Here is a 19,004-nt window from a genome sequence, read left to right as displayed (position 1 = left end):
ACACTGAGAGTGCCTGGTCCTCCATCCAGCACTACACACACTGCTGGGATCCTCACTCCACTCTCTGGAGGAGACAGACAGACAGACAGACAGACAGACAGACAAATAGATAGATAGACAAATAGACAAATAGACAAATAGACAAATAGATAGATAGATAGATAGATAGATAGACAGACAGACAGACAGACAGACAGACAGACAGACAGACAGACAGACATACAGACAGACAGACAGACAGACAGACAGACAGACAGACAGACAGACAGACAGACAGACAGACAGACAGACAGACAGATAGATAGATAGACAGACAGACAGACAGACAGACAGACAGACAGACAGACAGACAGACAGACAGACAGACAGACAGACAGACAGACAGACAGACAGACAGACAGACAGACAGACAGACAGACAGACATACAGACAGACAGACAGACAGACAGACAGACAGACAGACAGACAGACAGACAGACAGACAGACAGACAGACAGACAGACAGACAGACAGACAGACAAATAGATAGATAGATAGATAGATAGACAGACAGACAGACACAGACGGGGGACTGACAGCAGATAACAGACAGTGAAGTATTGACAAAGGGGTGCTGTGATTCTCATGTTTCTTTGACAAGGATACACACACAGAGAGATCAGAGAGAGAGATATTGATCACAATCAGAGCCCCTCTAGTCTCACCTCTGTTTCCCAGAGGCTGCTGGGAGATGAGTCTCTCTAGTCGGGAGCGTAGTTCAACCTCGACGCCGTAGCATCCGTGTGTTCCATCATCCACCAGTAAGAAGTGGGAGTGGTTGTTATCCAGACAGGAGAGGTTACCCTGGGACTGCATGTCCAGGGAGTAGTGGGCTGGGAACCGCCCCTGGACAGCACAGTAGAGTTTTGGGGTTAGGGTTAGGTAGGGAGGTGTTACAGGGAACCGCCCCTGAGGAAAGGAGGAGGGTTAGAGGGAGACAGAGCTTGTCTCAGACAGTGTGTCTACCCTGTCCTCTGGATAAGTAGTGTAGTGGTGGAGATTCCAACATATTGTGTGTGAGGCTCTAACAATCGAAGGGTTACGGCCTAAAGGAAGGGTTAGGGTTAGGCCCTTAAGGAAGGGTTAGGGTTAGGGTTAGGACCTAAAGGAAGGGTTAGGGTTAGGGTTAGGACCTAAAGGAAGGGTTAGGGTTAGGGTTAGGACCTAAAGGAAGGGTTAGGGTTAGGGTTAGGACCTAAAGGAAGGGTTAGGGTTAGGGTTAGGACCTAAAGGAAGGGTTAGGGTTAGGGTTAGGGTTAGGACCTAAAGGAAGGGTTAGGGTTAGGGTTAGGACCTAAAGGAAGGGTTAGGGTTAGGACCTAAAGGAAGGGTTAGGGTTAGGACCTTAACGAAGGGTTAGGGTTAGGGTTAGGACCTAAAGGAAGGGTTAGGGTTAGGGTTAGGGTTAGGACCTAAAGGAAGGGTTAGGGTTAGGACCTAAAGGAAGGGTTAGGGTTAGGGTTAGGGCCTAAAGGAAGGGTTAGGGTTAGGGTTAGGGTTGGGACCTAAAGGAAGGGTTAGGGTTAGGGTTAGGGTTAGGGTTAGGGCCTAAAGGAAGGGTTAGGGTTAGGGTTAGGACCTTAGAGGCCACTTTCTACCACTCTAAATTCCAAGCATCTGCCTCTAACCCTAGGAAGCTCTTTGCCACATTCTCCTCACTGCTGAATCCTCCCCCCCCCCCCCCCCCCTCCCTCTCTGTGGATGACTTTGTCAACCACTTTGAAAAGAAGGTTGACGACATCCGATCCTCGTTTGTTAAGTCTAATGACACTGCTGGTCCTGCTCACACTGCCCTACCCTATGCTTTGACTTCTTTCTCCCCTCTCTCTCCAGATAAAATCTTGCGACTAGTGACTGCAGGCCGCCCAACAACCTGCCCGCTTGACCCCATCCCCTCCTCTCTTCTCCAGACCATCTCCGGTGACCTTCTCCCCTACCTCACCTCGCTGATCAACTCATCCTTGACCGCTGGCCATGTCCCTTCCGTCTTCAAGAGAGCGAGAGTTGCACCCCTTCTCAAAAAACCAACACTCGATCCCACTGATGTCAACAACTACAGACCAGTATCCCTTCTTTCTTTTCTTTCCAAAACTATTGAGCGTGCCGTCTTTAGCCAACTCTCTTGCTATCTCTCTCAGAATGACCTTCTTGATCCAAACCAGTCAGGTTTCAGGACTGGTCATTCAACTGAGACTGCTCTTCTCTGTGTCACGGAGGCTCTCCGCACTGCTAAAGCTAACTCTCTCTCCTCTGCTCTTGTCCTTCTAGACCTGTCTGCTGCCTTTGATACAGTGAACCATCAGATCCTCCTCTCCACCCTCTCCGAGCTGGGCATCTCCGGCGCGGCTCACTCCTGGATTGCGTCCTACCTGACCGGTCGCTCCTACCAAGTGGCGTGGCGAGAAGCTGTCTCCGCACCACGTGCTCTCACCACTGGTGTCCCCCAGGGCTCAGTTCTAGGCCCTCTCCTTTTCTCCCTATACACCAAGTCACTTGGCTCTGTCATATCCTCACATGGCCTCTCCTATCATTGCTACGCTGACGATACACAACTAATCTTCTCCTTTCCCCCTTCTGATAACCAGGTGGCGAATCGCATCTCTGCATGTCTGGCCGACATATCAGTATGGATGACGGATCACCACCTCAAGCTGAACCCTGGCAAGACGGAGCTGCTCTTCCTCCCGGGGAAGGACTGCCCGTTCCATGATCTCGCCATCACGGTTGACAACTCCGTTGTGTCCTCCTCCCAGAGTGCGAAGAGCCTTGGCGTGACCCTGGACAACACCCTGTCGTTCTCCGCCAACATCAAGGCGGTGACCCGATCCTGCAGGTTCATGCTCTACAACATTCGGAGAGTACGACCCTGCCTTACACAGGAAGCGGCACAGGTCCTAATCCAGGCACTTGTCATCTCCCGTCTGGATTACTGCAACTCGCTGTTGGCTGGGCTCCCTGCCTGTGCCATTAAACCCCTACAACTCATCCAGAATGCCGCAGCCCGTCTGGTGTTCAACCTTCCCAAGTTCTCTCACGTCACCCCCCTCCTCCGCACACTCCACTGGCTTCCAGTTGAAGCTCGCATCCGTTACAAGACCATGGTGCTTGCCTATGGAGCAGTGAGGGGAACGGCACCTCCGTACCTTCAGGCTCTGATCAGTCCCTACACCCAGGCGAGGGCATTGCGTTCATCCACCTCTGGCCTGCTGGCTCCCCTTCCTCTGCGGAAGTATAGTTCCCGCTCAGCCCAGTCAAAGCTGTTCGCTGCTCTGGCACCCCAATGGTGGAACAAGCTCCCTCACGACGCCAGGACAGCGGAGTCACTCACCACCTTCCGGAGACATTTGAAACCCCACCTCTTTAAGGAACACCTGGGATAGGATAAAGTAATCCTTCTACCCCCCCCCCCCCCCCAAAAAAAAAGTAAAAAAAAAAAGTATAATTGTAAAGTGGTTATCCCACTGGCTATAGGGTGAATGCACCAATTTGTAGTCGCTCTGGATAAGAGCGTCTGCTAAATGACGTAAATGTGCCCTTGAGCAAGGCACTTAACCCTAATTGCTCCTGTAAGTCGCTCTGGATAAGAGCGTCTGCTAAATGACTAAAATGTAAAATGTAAATGTAAAGGAAGGGTTAGGGTTAGGGTTAGGACCTAAAGGAAGGGTTAGGGTTAGGGTTAGGACCTAAAGGAAGGGTTAGGGTTAGGGTTAGGACCTAAAGGAAGGGTTAGGGTTAGGGTTAGGACCTAAAGGAAGGATTAGGGTTAGGGTTAGGACCTAAAGGAAGGGTTAGGGTTAGGGTTAGGGTTAGGACCTAAAGGAAGGGTTAGGGTTGGGACCTAAAGGAAGGGTTAGGGTTAGGGTTAGGACCTAAAGGAAGGGTTAGGATTAGGGTTAGGACCTAAAGGAAGGGTTAGGGTTAGGGTTAGGGTTAGGGTTAGGGTTAGGACCTAAAGGAAGGGTTAGGGTTAGGACCTAAAGGAAGGGTTAGGGTTAGGGTTAGGACCTAAAGGAAGGGTTAGGGTTAGGGTTAGGACCTAAAGGAAGGGTTAGGGTTAGGGTTAGGGTTAGGGTTAGGACCTAAAGGAAGGGTTAGGGTTAGGGTTAGGACCTAAAGGAAGGGTTAGGGTTAGGGTTAGGACCTAAAGGAAGGGTTAGGGTTAGGGTTAGGACCTAAAGGAAGGGTTAGGGTTAGGACCTAAAGGAAGGGTTAGGGTTAGGGTTAGGACCTAAAGGAAGGGTTAGGGTTAGGCCCTTAAGGAAGGGTTAGGGTTAGGGTTAGGACCTAAAGGAAGGGTTAGGGTTAGGACCTAAAGGAAGGGTTAGGGTTAGGACCTAAAGGAAGGGTTAGGGTTAGGACCTAAAGGAAGGGTTAGGGTTAGGGTTAGGGTTAGGACCTAAAGGAAGGGTTAGGGTTAGGGTTAGGACCTAAAGGAAGGGTTAGGGTTAGGGTTAGGACCTAAAGGAAGGGTTAGGGTTAGGGTTAGGACCTAAAGGAAGGGTTAGGGTTAGGGTTAGGTCCTAAAGGAAGGGTTAGGGTTAGGGTTAGGACCTAAAGGAAGGGTTAGGGCTAGGGTTAGGGTTAGGACCTAAAGGAAGGGTTAGGGTTAGGGTTAGGACCTAAAGGAAGGGTTAGGGTTAGGGTTAGGACCTAAAGGAAGGGTTAGGGTTAGGGTTAGGGTTAGGGTTAGGGTTAGGGTTAGGGTTAGGACCTAAAGGAAGGGTTAGGGTTAGGGTTAGGACCTAAAGGAAGGGTTAGGGTTAGGGTTAGGACCTAAAGGAAGGGTTAGGGTTAGGGTTAGGACCTAAAGGAAGGGTTAGGGTTAGGACCTAAAGGAAGGGTTAGGGTTAGGACCTAAAGGAAGGGTTAGGGTTAGGGTTAGGACCTAAAGGAAGGGTTAGGGTTAGGGTTAGGACCTAAAGGAAGGGTTAGGGTTAGGGTTAGGACCTAAAGGAAGGGTTAGGGTTAGGACCTAAAGGAAGGGTTACGGTTAGGGTTAGGACCTAAAGGAAGGGTTAGGGTTAGGGTTAGGACCTAAAGGAAGGGTTAGGGTTAGGGTTAGGACCTAAAGGAAGGGTTAGGGTTAGGGTTAGGGTTAGGGTTAGGACCTAAAGGAAGGGTTAGGGTTAGGGTTAGGACCTAAAGGAAGGGTAGAGAGTGATTTGGGAGAAGCTCTATAATTCTTCAGTTCATATCTCGGCTCTATAACTCTCTCTCTCTCTTTCTTCAGTTCATATCTCAGCTCCATAACTCTCTCTCTTCAGTTCATATCTCAGCTGTATAACTCTCTCTCTCTCCTCAGTTCATATCTCAGCTCTATAACTCTCTGAATTCAATTCAATTTCAATTTAAGGGTTTTATTGGCATGGGAAACGTATGTTAACATTGCCAAAGCAAGTGAAGTAGATAGTAAACAAAAGTGAAATAAACAATAAATATTAACAGTAAACATTACACTCAGAAGTTCCAAAAGAATAAAGACATTTTAAATGTCATATTATGTATATATACAGTGTTGTAACAATGTGCAAATAGTTAAAGTACAAATGGGAAAATAAATTAACATAAATATGGGTTGTATTTACAATGGTGTTTGTTCTTCACTGGTTGCCCTTTTCTTGTGGCAACAGGTCACAAATCTTGCTGCTGTGATTGCACACTGTGGTATTTCACCCAGTAGATATGGGAGTTTATCAAAATTGGATTTATTTTCGAATAATATTTGGCTCTGTGTAATCTGAGCAAAAGATGTGTCTCTAATATGGTCATACATTTGGCAGGAGGATAGGAAGTGCAGCTCAGTTTCCACCTCATTTTCAGGGCAGTGTGCACATAGCCTGTCTTCTCTTGAGCGCCAGGTCTACCTACGGCGGCCTTTCTCAATAGCAAGGCTATGCTTACTGAGTCTGTACATAGTCAAAGCTTTCCTTAATTTTTGGGTCAGTCACAGTGGTCAGGTATTCTGCCACTGTGTACTCTCTGTTTAGGGCCAAATTGCATTCTAGTTTGCTCTGTTTTTTCGTACATTCTTTCCAATGTGTCAAGTAATTATATTTTTGTTTTCTCATGGGTCTAATTGTGTTGTTGTCCTGGGGCTCTGTGGGGTCTGTTTGTGTTTGTGAACAGAGTCCCAGGACCAGCTTGCTTAGGGGACTCTTCTCCAGGTTCATCTCTCTGTAGGTGATGGCTTTGTTATGGAAGGTTTGGGAATCACTTCCTTTTAGGTGGTTGTAGAATTTAATGGCTCTTTTCTGGATTTTGATCATTAGCACGTATCGGCCTAATTCTGCTCTGCATGCATTATTTGGTATTTTACGTTGTACACTGAGGATATTTTTGCAGAATTCTGCATGCAGTCTCTATTTGGTGTTTGTCCCATTTTGTGGATTTTTGGTTGGTGAGCGGATCCCAGACCTCACAACCATAAAGAGCAATGGGTTCTATAACTGATTCAATAATTTTTAGCCAGACCTAATTGGTATGTCAATTTTTATGTTCCTTTTGATGGCATAGAAGGCCCTTCTTGCCTTGTCTCTCGGATCGTTCACAGCTTTGTAGAAGTTTCCTGTGTCGCTGATGTTTAGGCCGAGGTATGTATTTTTGTGTGCTCTAGGGCAACGGTGTTTAGATGGAATTTGTATTTGTGGTCCTGGCAACTTGACTTTTTTTGGAACACCATTATTTTTGTCTTACGGAGATTTACTGTCAGGGCCCAGGTCTGACAGAATCTGTGCAAAAGATCTAGGTGCTGCTGTAGGCCCTCCTTGGTTGGTGACAGAAGCACCAGATCATCAGCAAACAGTAGACATATGACTTCAGATTCTAGTAGGGTGAGGCCGGGTGCTGCAGAATGTTCTAGTGCCCTCGCCAATCCGTTGATATTGAAGAGGGTGGGGCTCAAGCTGCATCCCTGTCTCACCCCCCGGCCTTGTGAAAAGAAATGTGTTTGTTTGTTGCCAATTTTATCCACACAATTGTTTTTTGTGTACATGGATTTTATAATCTCATATGTTTTTCCCCCAAGACCACTTTCCATCAATTTGTATAGAAGACCCTCATGCCAAATTGAGTCAAAAGCTCTTTTGAAATCAACAAAGCATGAGAAGACTTTGCCTTTGTTTTGGTTTGTTTGTTTGTCAATTAGGGTGTGCAGGGTGAATACGTGGTCTGTTGTATGGTAATTTGGTAAAAAGCCGATTTGACATTTGCTCAGTACATTGTTTTCACTGAGGAAATGTACCAGTCTGCTGTTAATGATATTGCAGAGGATTTTCCCAAGGTTGCTGTTGACGCATATCCCATGGTAGTTATTGGGGTCAAATTTGTCTCCACTTTTGTGGATTGGGGTGATCAGTCCTTGGTTCCAAATATTGGGGAAGATGCCAGAGCTGAGGATGATGTTAAAGAGTTGAAGTATAGCCAATTGGAATTTGTGATCTGTATATTTGATCATTTCATTGATGATACCATCGCAACCACAGGCCTTTTTGGGTTGGAGGGTTTGTATTTTGTCCTGTAGTTCATCCAATGTAATTGGAGAATCCAGTGGGTTCTGGTAGTCTTTAATAGTTGATTCTAAGATTTGTATTTGATCATGTATATGTTTTTGCTGTTTGTTCTTTATTATAGAGCAAAACAGATTGGAGAAGTGGTTTATCTATATATTTCCGATTTGGATACATACTGTATATTTTGATTTGATTAGATTCTATGGATTCTTCAATTACATTGAGCTGATTTCTGACATGCTGTTCCTCCTTTTTCCGTAGTATATTTCTGTATTGCTTTAGTGATTCACCATAGTGAAGGCTCAGGTTTTCTGGGTCTCTGTGTTTTTGGTTGGATAGGTTTCTCAATTTCTTTCTTAGGTTTTTACATTCTTCATCAAACCATTTGTCATTGTTGTTAATTTTCTTAGGTTGTCTGCTTGAAATGTTGAAGATTTGATAGGGAAGCTGAGAGGTCGAATATACTGTTTAGGTTTTCTACTGCCAACTTTACACCTTCACCATTACTGTGAAACATTTTGTCCAGGAAGTTGTCTAAAAGTAATTGAATTTGTTGTTGCCTAATTGTTTTTCAGTAGGTTTCCACACTACCTTCCTTCCATCTATAGCATTTCTTAATATTATTCAGTTCCTTTGGCTTTGATGCCTCATGATTGAGTATTGCTCTGTTCAAGTAGACTGTGATTTTGCTGTGGTCTGATAGGGGTGTCAGTGGGCTGACTGTGAACGCTCTGAGAGACTCTGGGTTGAGGTCAGTGATAAAGTAGTCTACAGTACTACTGCCAAGAGATGAGCTATAGGTGTACCTACCGTAGGAGTCCCCTCGAAGACAACCATTGACTATGTACAGACCCAGCGTGCGACAGAGCTGCAGGAGTTGTGACCAGTTTTGGTTGGTTATGTTGTCATAGTTGTGCCTAGGGGGGCATATGGGGAGGGAATGCTGTCACCTCCAGGTAGATGTTTGTCCCCCTGTGTGCTGAGGGTGTCAGGTTCTTATCCAGTTCTGGCATTTAGATCGCCACAGACTAGTACATGTCCCTGGGCCTGGAAATTATTGATTTCCCACTCCAGGATGGAGAAGCTGTCTTCATTAAAGTATGGGGATTCTAGTGGGGGATATAGGTAGCACACAGGACATTTTTCTCTGTTGAGATACAGTGCATTCGGAATGTATTCAGACCCCCTTGACTTTTTCCACATTTTGTTACGTTACAGCCTTATTCTAAAATGGATTAAATTGTTTTTTTCCCTCATCAATCTACACACAATACCCCATAATGACAAAGCAAAAACAGGTTTTTATACATTTCTGCAAATGTATTAAAAATAAAAAACTGAAATATCACATTTACATAAATATTCAGACACTTTACTCAGTACTTTGTTGAAGCACCTTTGGCAGCGATTACAGCCTCAAGTCTTCTTGGGTATGACGCTACAAGCTTGTCACACCTGCATTTGGGGAGATTCTCCCATTTTTCTCTGCAGATCCTCTCAAGCTCTGTCAGGTTGGATGGGGAGCGTCTCTGCACAGCTATTTTCAGGTCTCTCCAGAGATGTTCGATCGGGTTCAAGTCCGAGCTCTGGCTGGGCCACTCAAGGACATTCAGAGACTTGTCCCGAAGCCACTCATGCGTTGTCTTGGTTGTGTGCTTAGGGTTGTTCCTGTTGGAAGGTGAACCTTTGACCCAGTCTGAGGTCCTGAGCGCTCTGGTGCAGGTTTTCATCAAAGATCTCTCTGTACTTTGCTCCGTCATCTTTCCCTTGATCCTGACTAGTCTCCCAGTCCCTGCCGCTGAAAAACATCCCCACAGCATGATGCTGCCACCACCATGGTTCGCCATAGGGATGGTGCCAGGTTTCCTCCAGATGTGACGCTTGGCATTCAGGCCAAAGAGTTCAATCTTGGTTTCATCAGACCAGAGAATCTTGTTTCTCATGGTCTGAGTCCTTTAGGTGCATTTTGGCAAACTCCAAGCGGGCTGTCATATGCCTTTTACTGAGGAGTGGCTTACGTCTGGCCACTCTACCATAAAGGCCTGATTGGTGGAGTGCTGCAGAGATGGCTGTCCTTCTGGAAGGTTCTCCCATCTCCACATAGGAAACTCTGGAGCTCTGTCAGAGTGACCATCGGGTTCTTGGTCACCTCCCTGACCAAGGCCCTTCTCCCCTGATTGCTCAGTTTGGCCAGGCGGCCAGCTCTAGGAAGAGTCTTGGTGGTTCCAAACTTCTTCCACTTAAGAATGATGGAGGCCACTGTGTTCTTGGGGACCTTCAATGCTGCAGAAATGTTTTGGTACCCTTCCCCAGATCTGTGCCTCGACACAATCCTGTCTCGGAGCTCTACGGACAATTCCTTCCACCTCATGGCTTGGTTTTTGCTCTGACATGCACTGTCAACTGTGGGACCTTATATAGACAGGTGTGTGCCTTTCCAAATCATGTCCAATCAATTGAATTTACCACAGGTGGATTCCAATCAAGTTTTAGAAACATCTCAAGGATGAATGCTCATGGGGCGGCGCACAATTGGCACAGCATCGTCCAGGGTAGGGGAGGGAATGGCCGGCAGGGATGTAGCTCAGTTGGTAGAGCATGGCGTTTGCAATGCCAGGGTTGTGGGTTCGATTCCCACGGGGGGCCAGTATGAAAAATAAAAAAATAATGTATGCACTCACTAACTGTAAGTCGCTCTGGATAAGAGCGTCTGCTAAATGACTAAAAAATAAAATAATAATAAATAAATAAAATATCAATGGAAACAGGATGCACCTGCTCAATTTCAAGTCTCATAGCAAAGGGTCTGAATAGTTATGTAAATAAGGTATTTCATTTTAATAAATGTGCAAAAATTTATATAAACCTGTTTTCGCTTTGTCATTATTGTGTGTAGATTGATGAGGATTTTTTTATTTTTAATCCATTTTTGAATAAGTCTGTAACGTAACAACATTTGGAAAAAGGGAAGTGTTCTGAATAACTTTCCAAATGCACTGCATCTCAGCTGTATAACTCTCTCTCTCTCTCTTCAGTTCATATCTCGGCTCTATAACTCTCTCTCTCTCTCTCTCTCTCTCTCTCTCTCTCTCTCTCTCCAGTCCTTACCTCAGGGTGTACCAGGGTTCTTCTGTTGTGTATGGCTCCCCAGGTCGCCACTCCAATGGCCACTATTTGCCCCGCCATAGAGTCACTGCTGAGGATGTAATCCCTCACCGCCTGGCCTACATGCTTCATCACACCTGCATGTGTGCCACCTGTAATGATCCAGGCACCTATAATGAACACAGGTTAACAAGTTACAGGTTAACCATGCTCCTGCACAGACCACAGGCCATGACAACAGGACATGACAACAGACCACAGGCCATGACAACAGGCCATGACAACAGACCACAGGCCATGACAACAGGCCATGACAACAGACCACAGGCCATGACAACAGGCCATGACAACAGACCACAGGCCATGACAACAGGCCATGACAACAGACCACAGGCCATGACAACAGGCCATGACAACAGGACATGACAACAGACCACAGGCCATGACAACAGACCACAGACCACAGACCACAGACAACAAATCAAATCAAATTGTATTTGTCACATACACGTGTTTAGCAGATGTTATAGCGGGTGTAGCGAAATGCTTGTGCTTCTAGCTCCGACAGTGCAGTAATATCTAACAAGTAATATCTAACAATTTCACAACATATACCCAATACACACAACTCTAAGTAAGGAATGGAATTTAAGAATATATACATATATGGACAAGCAATGACAGAGCGGCATGGACTAAGATACAGTAGAATATTATAGAATAGAATACAGTATATACATATGAGATGAGTAGTGCAAGATATGGAAACATTATTAAAGTGACTAGTGTTCCATTTCTTAAAGTGGCCAGTGATTTCAATAGGCAGCAGCAGCCTCTAATGTGCTAGTGATGGCTATTTAACAGTCTGATGGCCTTGAGATAGAAGCTGTTTTTCATTCTCTCGGTCCCAGCTTTGATGCACCTGTACTGACCTCGCCTTCTGGATGATAGCGGGGTGAACAGGCAGTGGCTCGGGTGGTTGATGTCCTTGATTATCTTTTTGGCCTTCCTGTGACATCGGGTGCTGTATGTGTCTTGGAGGGCGGGTAGTTTGCCCCCGGTAATGCGTTGGGCAGACCGCACCACCCTCTGGAGAGCCCTGTGGTTGCGGGCGGTGCAGTTGCCGTACCAAGCGGTGATACAGCCCGACAAGATGCTCTCAATTGTGCATCTGTATAAGTTTGTGATGGTTTTAGGTGCTAAGCCGAATTTCTTCAGCCTCCTGAGGTTGAAGAGGCTCTGTTGCGCCTTCTTCACCACACTGTCTGTGTGGGTGGACCATTTCAGTTTGTCAGTGACGTGTACGCCAAGGAACTTGAAGCTTTCCACCTTCTCCACTACGGTCACGTCGATGTGGATAGGGGGGTGCACCCTCTGCTGTTTCCTGAAATCCACGATTATCTTCTTTGTTTTGTTAATGTTGAGTGAGAGGTTATTTTCCTGGCACCACACTCCCAGAGCCCTCACCTCCTCCCTGTAGGCTGTCTCGTCATTGTTGGTAATCAGGCCTACGACTGTTGTGTCGTCTGCTAACTTGATGATTGAGTTGGAGGCGTGCATGGCCACGCAGTCATGGGTGAACAGGGAGTACAGGAGGGGGCTGAGCACGCACCCTTGTGGGGCCCCAGTGTTGAGGATCAGCGAAGTGGAGATGTTGTTTCCTACCTTCACCACCTGGGGGCGGCCCGTCAGGAAGTCCAGGACCCAGTTGCACAGGTCGGGGTTCAGACCCAGGGCCTCGAGCTTAATGATGAGCTTGGAGGGTACTATGGTGTTGAATGCTGAGCTATAGTCAATGAGCAGCATTCTTACATAGGTATTCCTCTTGTCCAGATGGGATAGGGCAGTGGGCAGTGTGATGGCGATTGCATCGTCTGTGGATCGATTGGGGCGGTATGCAAATTGGAGTGGGTCTAGGTTGACAGGTAAGGTAGAGGTGATATGATCCTTGACTAATCTCTCAAAGCACTTCATGATGAGGTGAGTGCTACAGGGCGATAGTCATTTAGTTCAGTTACCTTTGCTTTCTTGGGTACAGGAACAATGGTGGCCATCTTGAAGCATGTGGGAACAGCAGACTGGGAAAGGGAGAGATTGAATATGTCCGTAAACACACCAGCCAGCTGGTCTGCGCATGCTCTGAGGACGCGGCTAGGGATGCCATCTGGGCCGGCAGCCTTGCGAGGGTTAACATGCTTAAATGTCTTAATCACGTCGGCCATGGAGAAGGAGAGGCCACAGTCCTTGGTAGTGGGCCTCGTCGGTGGCACTGTGTTATCCTCAAAGCGGGGGAAGAAGGTATTTAGCTTGTCTGGAAGCGAGACGTCGGTGTCGGCGACGTGGCTGGTTTTCTTTTTGTAGTCCGTGATTGTCTGTAGACCCTGCCACATACGTCTCGTGTCTGAGCCGTTGAATTGCGACTCCACTTTGTCTCTATACTGATGTCTTGCCAGTTTAATTGCCTTAAGGAGGGAATAGCTACACTGTTTGTATTCTGCCATATTCCCAGTCACCTTGCCATGGTTGAATGCGGTGGTTCGCGCTTTCAGTTTTGTGTGAATGCTGCCATCTGTCCACGGTTTCTGGTTAGGGTAGATTTTAATAGTCACAGTGGGCACAACATCACCTATACACTTCCTGATAAACTCAGTCACCGTTTCAGTGTATATGTCTAAATTATTTTCAGAAACTACCCGGAACATATCCCAGTCCGCGTGATCAAAACAATCTTGAAGCGTGGATTCCGATTGGTCAGACCAGCGTTGAATAGTCCTTAGCATGGGTACTTCCTGTTTGAGTTTCTGCCTATAGGAAGGGAGGAACAAAATGGAGACGTGGTCAGATTTGCCGAAAGGAGGGCGGGGGAGGGCCTTATAACCATCCCGGAAGTTCGAACAGCAATGGAAGAGGATTTTAGCAGCCCGTGTACAACAGTCGATATGTTGATAGAACTTCGGCAGCCTAGTCCTCAAATTTGCTTTGTTAAAATCCCCGGCTACAATAAATGCAGCCTCAGGATATGTGGTTTGCATAAAGTCCAGTGAAGTTCTTTGAGGGCCGTCGTGGTATCGGCTTGAGGGGGGATATACACGGCCGGGACTATAACCGAAGAGAATTCTCTTGGGAGATAATACGGTCGGCATTTGATTGTGAGGTATTCTAGGTCGGGTGAACAGAAGGACTCGAGTTCCTGTATATTACTACAATTACACCATGAGTCGTTAATCATGAACAGACCACAGACCACAGGCCATGACAACAGACCACAGACCACAGGCCATGACAACAGATCACAGGCCATGCCAACAGACCACAGGCCATGACAACAGACCACAGACCACAGGCCATGACAACAGACCACAGACCACAGGCCATGACAACAGATCACAGGCCATGCCAACAGACCACAGGCTATGACAACAGACCACAGGCCATGACAACAGACCACAGGCCATGACAACATACCACAGGCCATGACAACAGACCACAGGCCATGACAACAGGCCATGACAATAGACCACAGACCATGACAACAGACCACAGGCCATGACAACAGACCACAGGCCATGACAACAGACCACAGGCCATGACAACAGACCACAGGCCATGCCAACATACCACAGGCCATGACAACAGACCACAGGCCATGACAACAGACCACAGGCCATGACAACAGACCACAGGCCATGACAACAGACCACAGGCCATGACAACAGGCCATGACAATAGACCACAGACCATGACAACAGACCATAGGCCATGACAACAGGCCATGACAACAGACCACAGACCATGACAACAGACCATAGGCCATGACAACAGGCCATGACAACAGGCCATGACAACCGACAATAGGGCTCAAACCAGGGACATTCTGCACACAACAGCACTCTCCACCCAAAACCAACAGAGGACAGTACCACAAGTCTGCCACGGGGAAGAGAAGCAGATCAGGCTTACTGCACCTATAAAAAGCTCTGACGAAGGCCAAGAGGTAGAGGCGTAAGCTTGAATAAAATAAGTGATACTAGCAAGAGCAGTGTGAAGTTTCTGCTTTTCTTTGAGGCTTACTGTACCCTAAACTAAATACAATTACGATCAATATTGTTGGACCTATCTTGTACCTGTAGTTTGGAGCCAGTCAGTCAGGCGAGTCTGTTGTTACCTGTAGTCAGGTCAGTACTCTACCTGTAGTCTGTTGTTACCTGTAGTCAGGTCAGTACTGCACCTGTAGTCTGTTGTTACCTGTAGTCAGGTCAGTACTCTACCTGTAGTCTGTTGTTACCTGTAGTCAGGTCAGTACTGCACCTGTAGTCTGTTGTTACCTGTAGTCAGGTCAGTACTCTACCTGTAGTCTGTTGTTACCTGTAGTCAGGTCAGTACTGCACCTGTAGTCTGTTGTTACCTGTAGTCAGGTCAGTACTCTACCTGTAGTCTGTTGTTACCTGTAGTCAGGTCAGTACTCTACCTGTAGTCTGTTGTTCCCTGTAGTCAGGTCAGTACTCTACCTGTAGTCTGTTGTTACCTGTAGTCAGGTCAGTACTCTACCTGTAGTCTGTTGTTACCTGTAGTCAGGTCAGTACTCTACCTGTAGTCTGTTGTTACCTGTAGTCAGGTCAGTACTCTACCTGTAGTCTGTTGTTACCTGTAGTCAGGTCAGTACTCTACCTGTAGTCTGTTGTTACCTGTAGTCAGGTCAGTACTCTACCTGTAGTCTGTTGTTACCTGTAGTCAGGTCAGTACTCTACCTGTAGTCTGTTGTTACCTGTAGTCAGGTCAGTACTCTACCTGTAGTCTGTTGTTACCTGTAATCAGGTCAGTACTCTACCTGTAGTCTGTTGTTACCTGTAGTCAGGTCAGTACTGCACCTGTAGTCTGTTGTTACCTGTAGTCAGGTCAGTACTGCACCTGTAGTCTGTTGTTACCTGTAGTCAGGTCAGTACTCTACCTGTAGTCTGTTGTTACCTGTAGTCAGGTCAGTACTGCACCTGTAGTCTGTTGTTACCTGTAGTCAGGTCAGTACTGCACCTGTAGTCTGTTGTTACCTGTATTCAGGTCAGTACTCCACCTGTAGTCTGTTGTTACCTGTAGTCAGGTCAGTACTGCACCTGTAGTCTGTTGTTACCTGTAGTCAGGTCAGTACTCTACCTGTAGTCTGTTGTTACCTGTAGTCAGGTCAGTACTCTACCTGTAGTCTGTTGTTACCTGTAGTCAGGTCAGTACTGTACCTGTGTCTGTTGTTACCTGTAGTCAGGTCAGTACTCTACCTGTAGTCTGTTGTTACCTGTAGTCAGGTCAGTACTCTACCTGTAGTCTGTTGTTACCTGTAGTCAGGTCAGTACTCTACCTGTAGTCTGTTGTTACCTGTAGTCAGGTCAGTACTCTACCTGTAGTCTGTTGTTACCTGTAGTCAGGTCAGTACTGCACCTGTAGTCTGTTGTTACCTGTAGTCAGGTCAGTACTCTACCTGTAGTCTGTTGTTACCTGTAGTCAGGTCAGTACTCTACCTGTAGTCTGTTGTTACCTGTAGTCAGGTCAGTACTCTACCTGTAGTCTGTTGTTACCTGTAGTCAGGTCAGTACTCTACCTGTAGTCTGTTGTTACCTGTAGTCAGGTCAGTACTCTATCTGTAGTCTGTTGTTACCTGTAGTCAGGTCAGTACTGCACCTGTAGTCTGTTGTTACCTGTAGTCAGGTCAGTACTGCACCTGTAGTCTGTTGTTACCTGTAGTCAGGTCAGTACTCCACCTGTAGTCTGTTGTTACCTGTAGTCAGGTCAGTACTGCACCTGTAGTCTGTTGTTACCTGTAGTCAGGTCAGTACTCTACCTGTAGTCTGTTGTTACCTGTAGTCAGGTCAGTACTCTACCTGTAGTCTGTTGTTATCTGTAGTCAGGTCAGTACTGTACCTGTGTCTGTTGTTACCTGTAGTCAGGTCAGTACTCTACCTGTAGTCTGTTGTTACCTGTAGTCAGGTCAGTACTCTACCTGTAGTCTGTTGTTACCTGTAGTCAGGTCAGTACTCTACCTGTAGTCTGTTGTTACCTGTAGTCAGGTCAGTACTCTACCTGTAGTCTGTTGTTACCTGTAGTCAGGTCAGTACTCTACCTGTAGTCTGTTGTTACCTGTAATCAGGTCAGTACTCTACCTGTAGTCTGTTGTTACCTGTAGTCAGGTCAGTACTGCACCTGTAGTCTGTTGTTACCTGTAGTCAGGTCAGTACTGCACCTGTAGTCTGTTGTTACCTGTAGTCAGGTCAGTACTCCACCTGTAGTCTGTTGTTACCTGTAGTCAGGTCAGTACTCCACCTGTAGTCTGTTGTTACCTGTAGTCAGGTCAGTACTCTACCTGTAGTCTGTTGTTACCTGTAGTCAGGTCAGTACTCTACCTGTAGTCTGTTGTTACCTGTAGTCAGGTCAGTACTCTACCTGTAGTCTGTTGTTACCTGTAGTCAGGTCAGTACTCTACCTGTAGTCTGTTGTTACCTGTAGTCAGGTCAGTACTCTACCTGTAGTCTGTTGTTACCTGTAGTCAGGTCAGTACTCTACCTGTAGTCTGTTGTTACCTGTAGTCAGGTCAGTACTCTACCTGTAGTCTGTTGTTACCTGTAGTCAGGTCAGTACTCTACCTGTAGTCTGTTGTTACCTGTAGTCAGGTCAGTACTCTACCTGTAGTCTGTTGTTACCTGTAGTCAGGTCAGTACTCTACCTGTAGTCTGTTGTTACCTGTAGTCAGGTCAGTACTCTACCTGTAGTCTGTTGTTACCTGTAGTCAGGTCAGTACTCTACCTGTAGTCTGTTGTTACCTGTAGTCAGGTCAGTACTCTACCTGTAGTCTGTTGTTACCTGTAGTCAGGTCAGTACTGCACCTGTAGTCTGTTGTTACCTGTAGTCAGGTCAGTACTCTACCTGTAGTCTGTTGTTACCTGTAGTCAGGTCAGTACTCTACCTGTAGTCTGTTGTTACCTGTAGTCAGGTCAGTACTCTACCTGTAGTCTGTTGTTACTTGTAGTCAGGTCAGTACTCTACCTGTAGTCTGTGCCACTTTGATGAGGCCCCTGCGGAACAGTGCTGTGAGGTGAGGTTTCATGTAGAAGTTCTTGGCCCCGCCGGTGACAGAGATGATCAGGTTGGGAGGAGGGAGCTTCCACTGTTCTGTCAGCAGCTGGTACAGCAGTTCTGGAGAAGTGTCTGAGGAGACACGCACGTACTGGAGAGCACACAGAACGGCACAGACACACAGACAGACACATATACATGTATTAACACACAAAAGACAACAATGAATACATCTTAACATGAATTCACTGAAATTCAGATTTAATTTGTACCTTGCCAATCTTCTGTCCCAGGTCACCAAACCTGATGTCTCCATAAGCGTCAGTAGGGACCTCCTGTCGGTGTCTGGCCCATGTCTCTCCCAGGCAGTTCTCAGGTTTGATAGAGTCATCAACATGGTGGATCCTCTGGTAACCACACTTACAGATCCCCTCTCTGTGGAAGACAAACAGTCATCAAAGAACCAGTCATTAGAGAACCATTTGTATTTGTATGTATTATGGATCCCCATTAGTTCCTGCCAAGGTAGCTACAATTTTAAAAACATTACAATACATTCACAGATTTCACAACACACTGTGTGCCCTCAGGCCCCTACTCCACTACCACATATATACATACTAATACATAATCCATGTGTACCTTGTGTGTATAGTGTGTATGTTATATTGTGTGTGTGTTTGCATGTGTCTGTGTCTATGTTTGTGTTGCTTCACAGTCCCCACTGTGTTTTTTAAAATCTGTTTTTACATTAGAGAAATAGTCATTATAGAACCAGTCTTCAGAGAACCAGTCATTAAAGAACCAGCCATTATAGAACCAGTCATTAGAGAACCAGTCATTAGAGAACTAGTCATTAGAGAACCAGTCATTAGAGAACTAGTCATTAGAGAACCAGTCATTAGAGAACCAGTCATTAGAGAACCAGTCATTAGAGAACCAGTCATTAGAGAACTAGTCATTATAGAACCAGTATTTAGAGAACCAGTCATTAGAGAACCAGTCATTATAGAACCAGTCATTATAGAACAGGAAATTATATTCTATACTTTTCAGAAACTTGGCTGATAGGCTTGGGCGATATACCGTATGTGCCCTATAGCATGGTATTTGGAAAAAGCCAAGGGATGGTTTTTTAATACCGTTGAAACTTTTTCTTTGAAGTTAAACAAAATATTTGTAATATTTGTAGCTACTTTTTAAGTAAATACCTGCAGTCAACTTGTGCAATACATTAGGAGATAAAGAATATTGCTTTCTTAATTTCAACTGTCACATTATTATGAAGCTTTCAGT

At 46.2% G+C, this 19,004-nt stretch overlaps 1 protein-coding gene across 1 annotated transcript in view; it reads right to left on the bottom strand.

Annotated features, from left to right (window-relative positions):
* Positions 1–19,004, bottom strand: part of trpm2 (transient receptor potential cation channel, subfamily M, member 2) — a gene marked incomplete at both ends in the record, with an annotated part of 163,926 nt that overhangs the window by 98,419 nt on the left and 46,503 nt on the right. The window contains 5 exons of the mRNA XM_084191567.1: positions 3–64; positions 705–885; positions 10,656–10,822; positions 17,679–17,859; positions 17,981–18,143. Coding sequence (XP_084047693.1) covers positions 3–64; positions 705–885; positions 10,656–10,822; positions 17,679–17,859; positions 17,981–18,143 — 754 coding nt within the window. The remainder of the gene's footprint in view (positions 1–2; positions 65–704; positions 886–10,655; positions 10,823–17,678; positions 17,860–17,980; positions 18,144–19,004) is intronic.

This window comes from Coregonus lavaretus (assembly GCF_964263955.1).
Source record: "Coregonus lavaretus genome assembly, contig: HAP1_SCAFFOLD_261, whole genome shotgun sequence".
NCBI classification, from domain to species: Eukaryota; Metazoa; Chordata; class Actinopteri; order Salmoniformes; family Salmonidae; genus Coregonus; species Coregonus lavaretus.
Note: the sequence above shows the minus strand (reverse complement) of the source record. Positions and strands in the feature narration are given on the sequence as shown.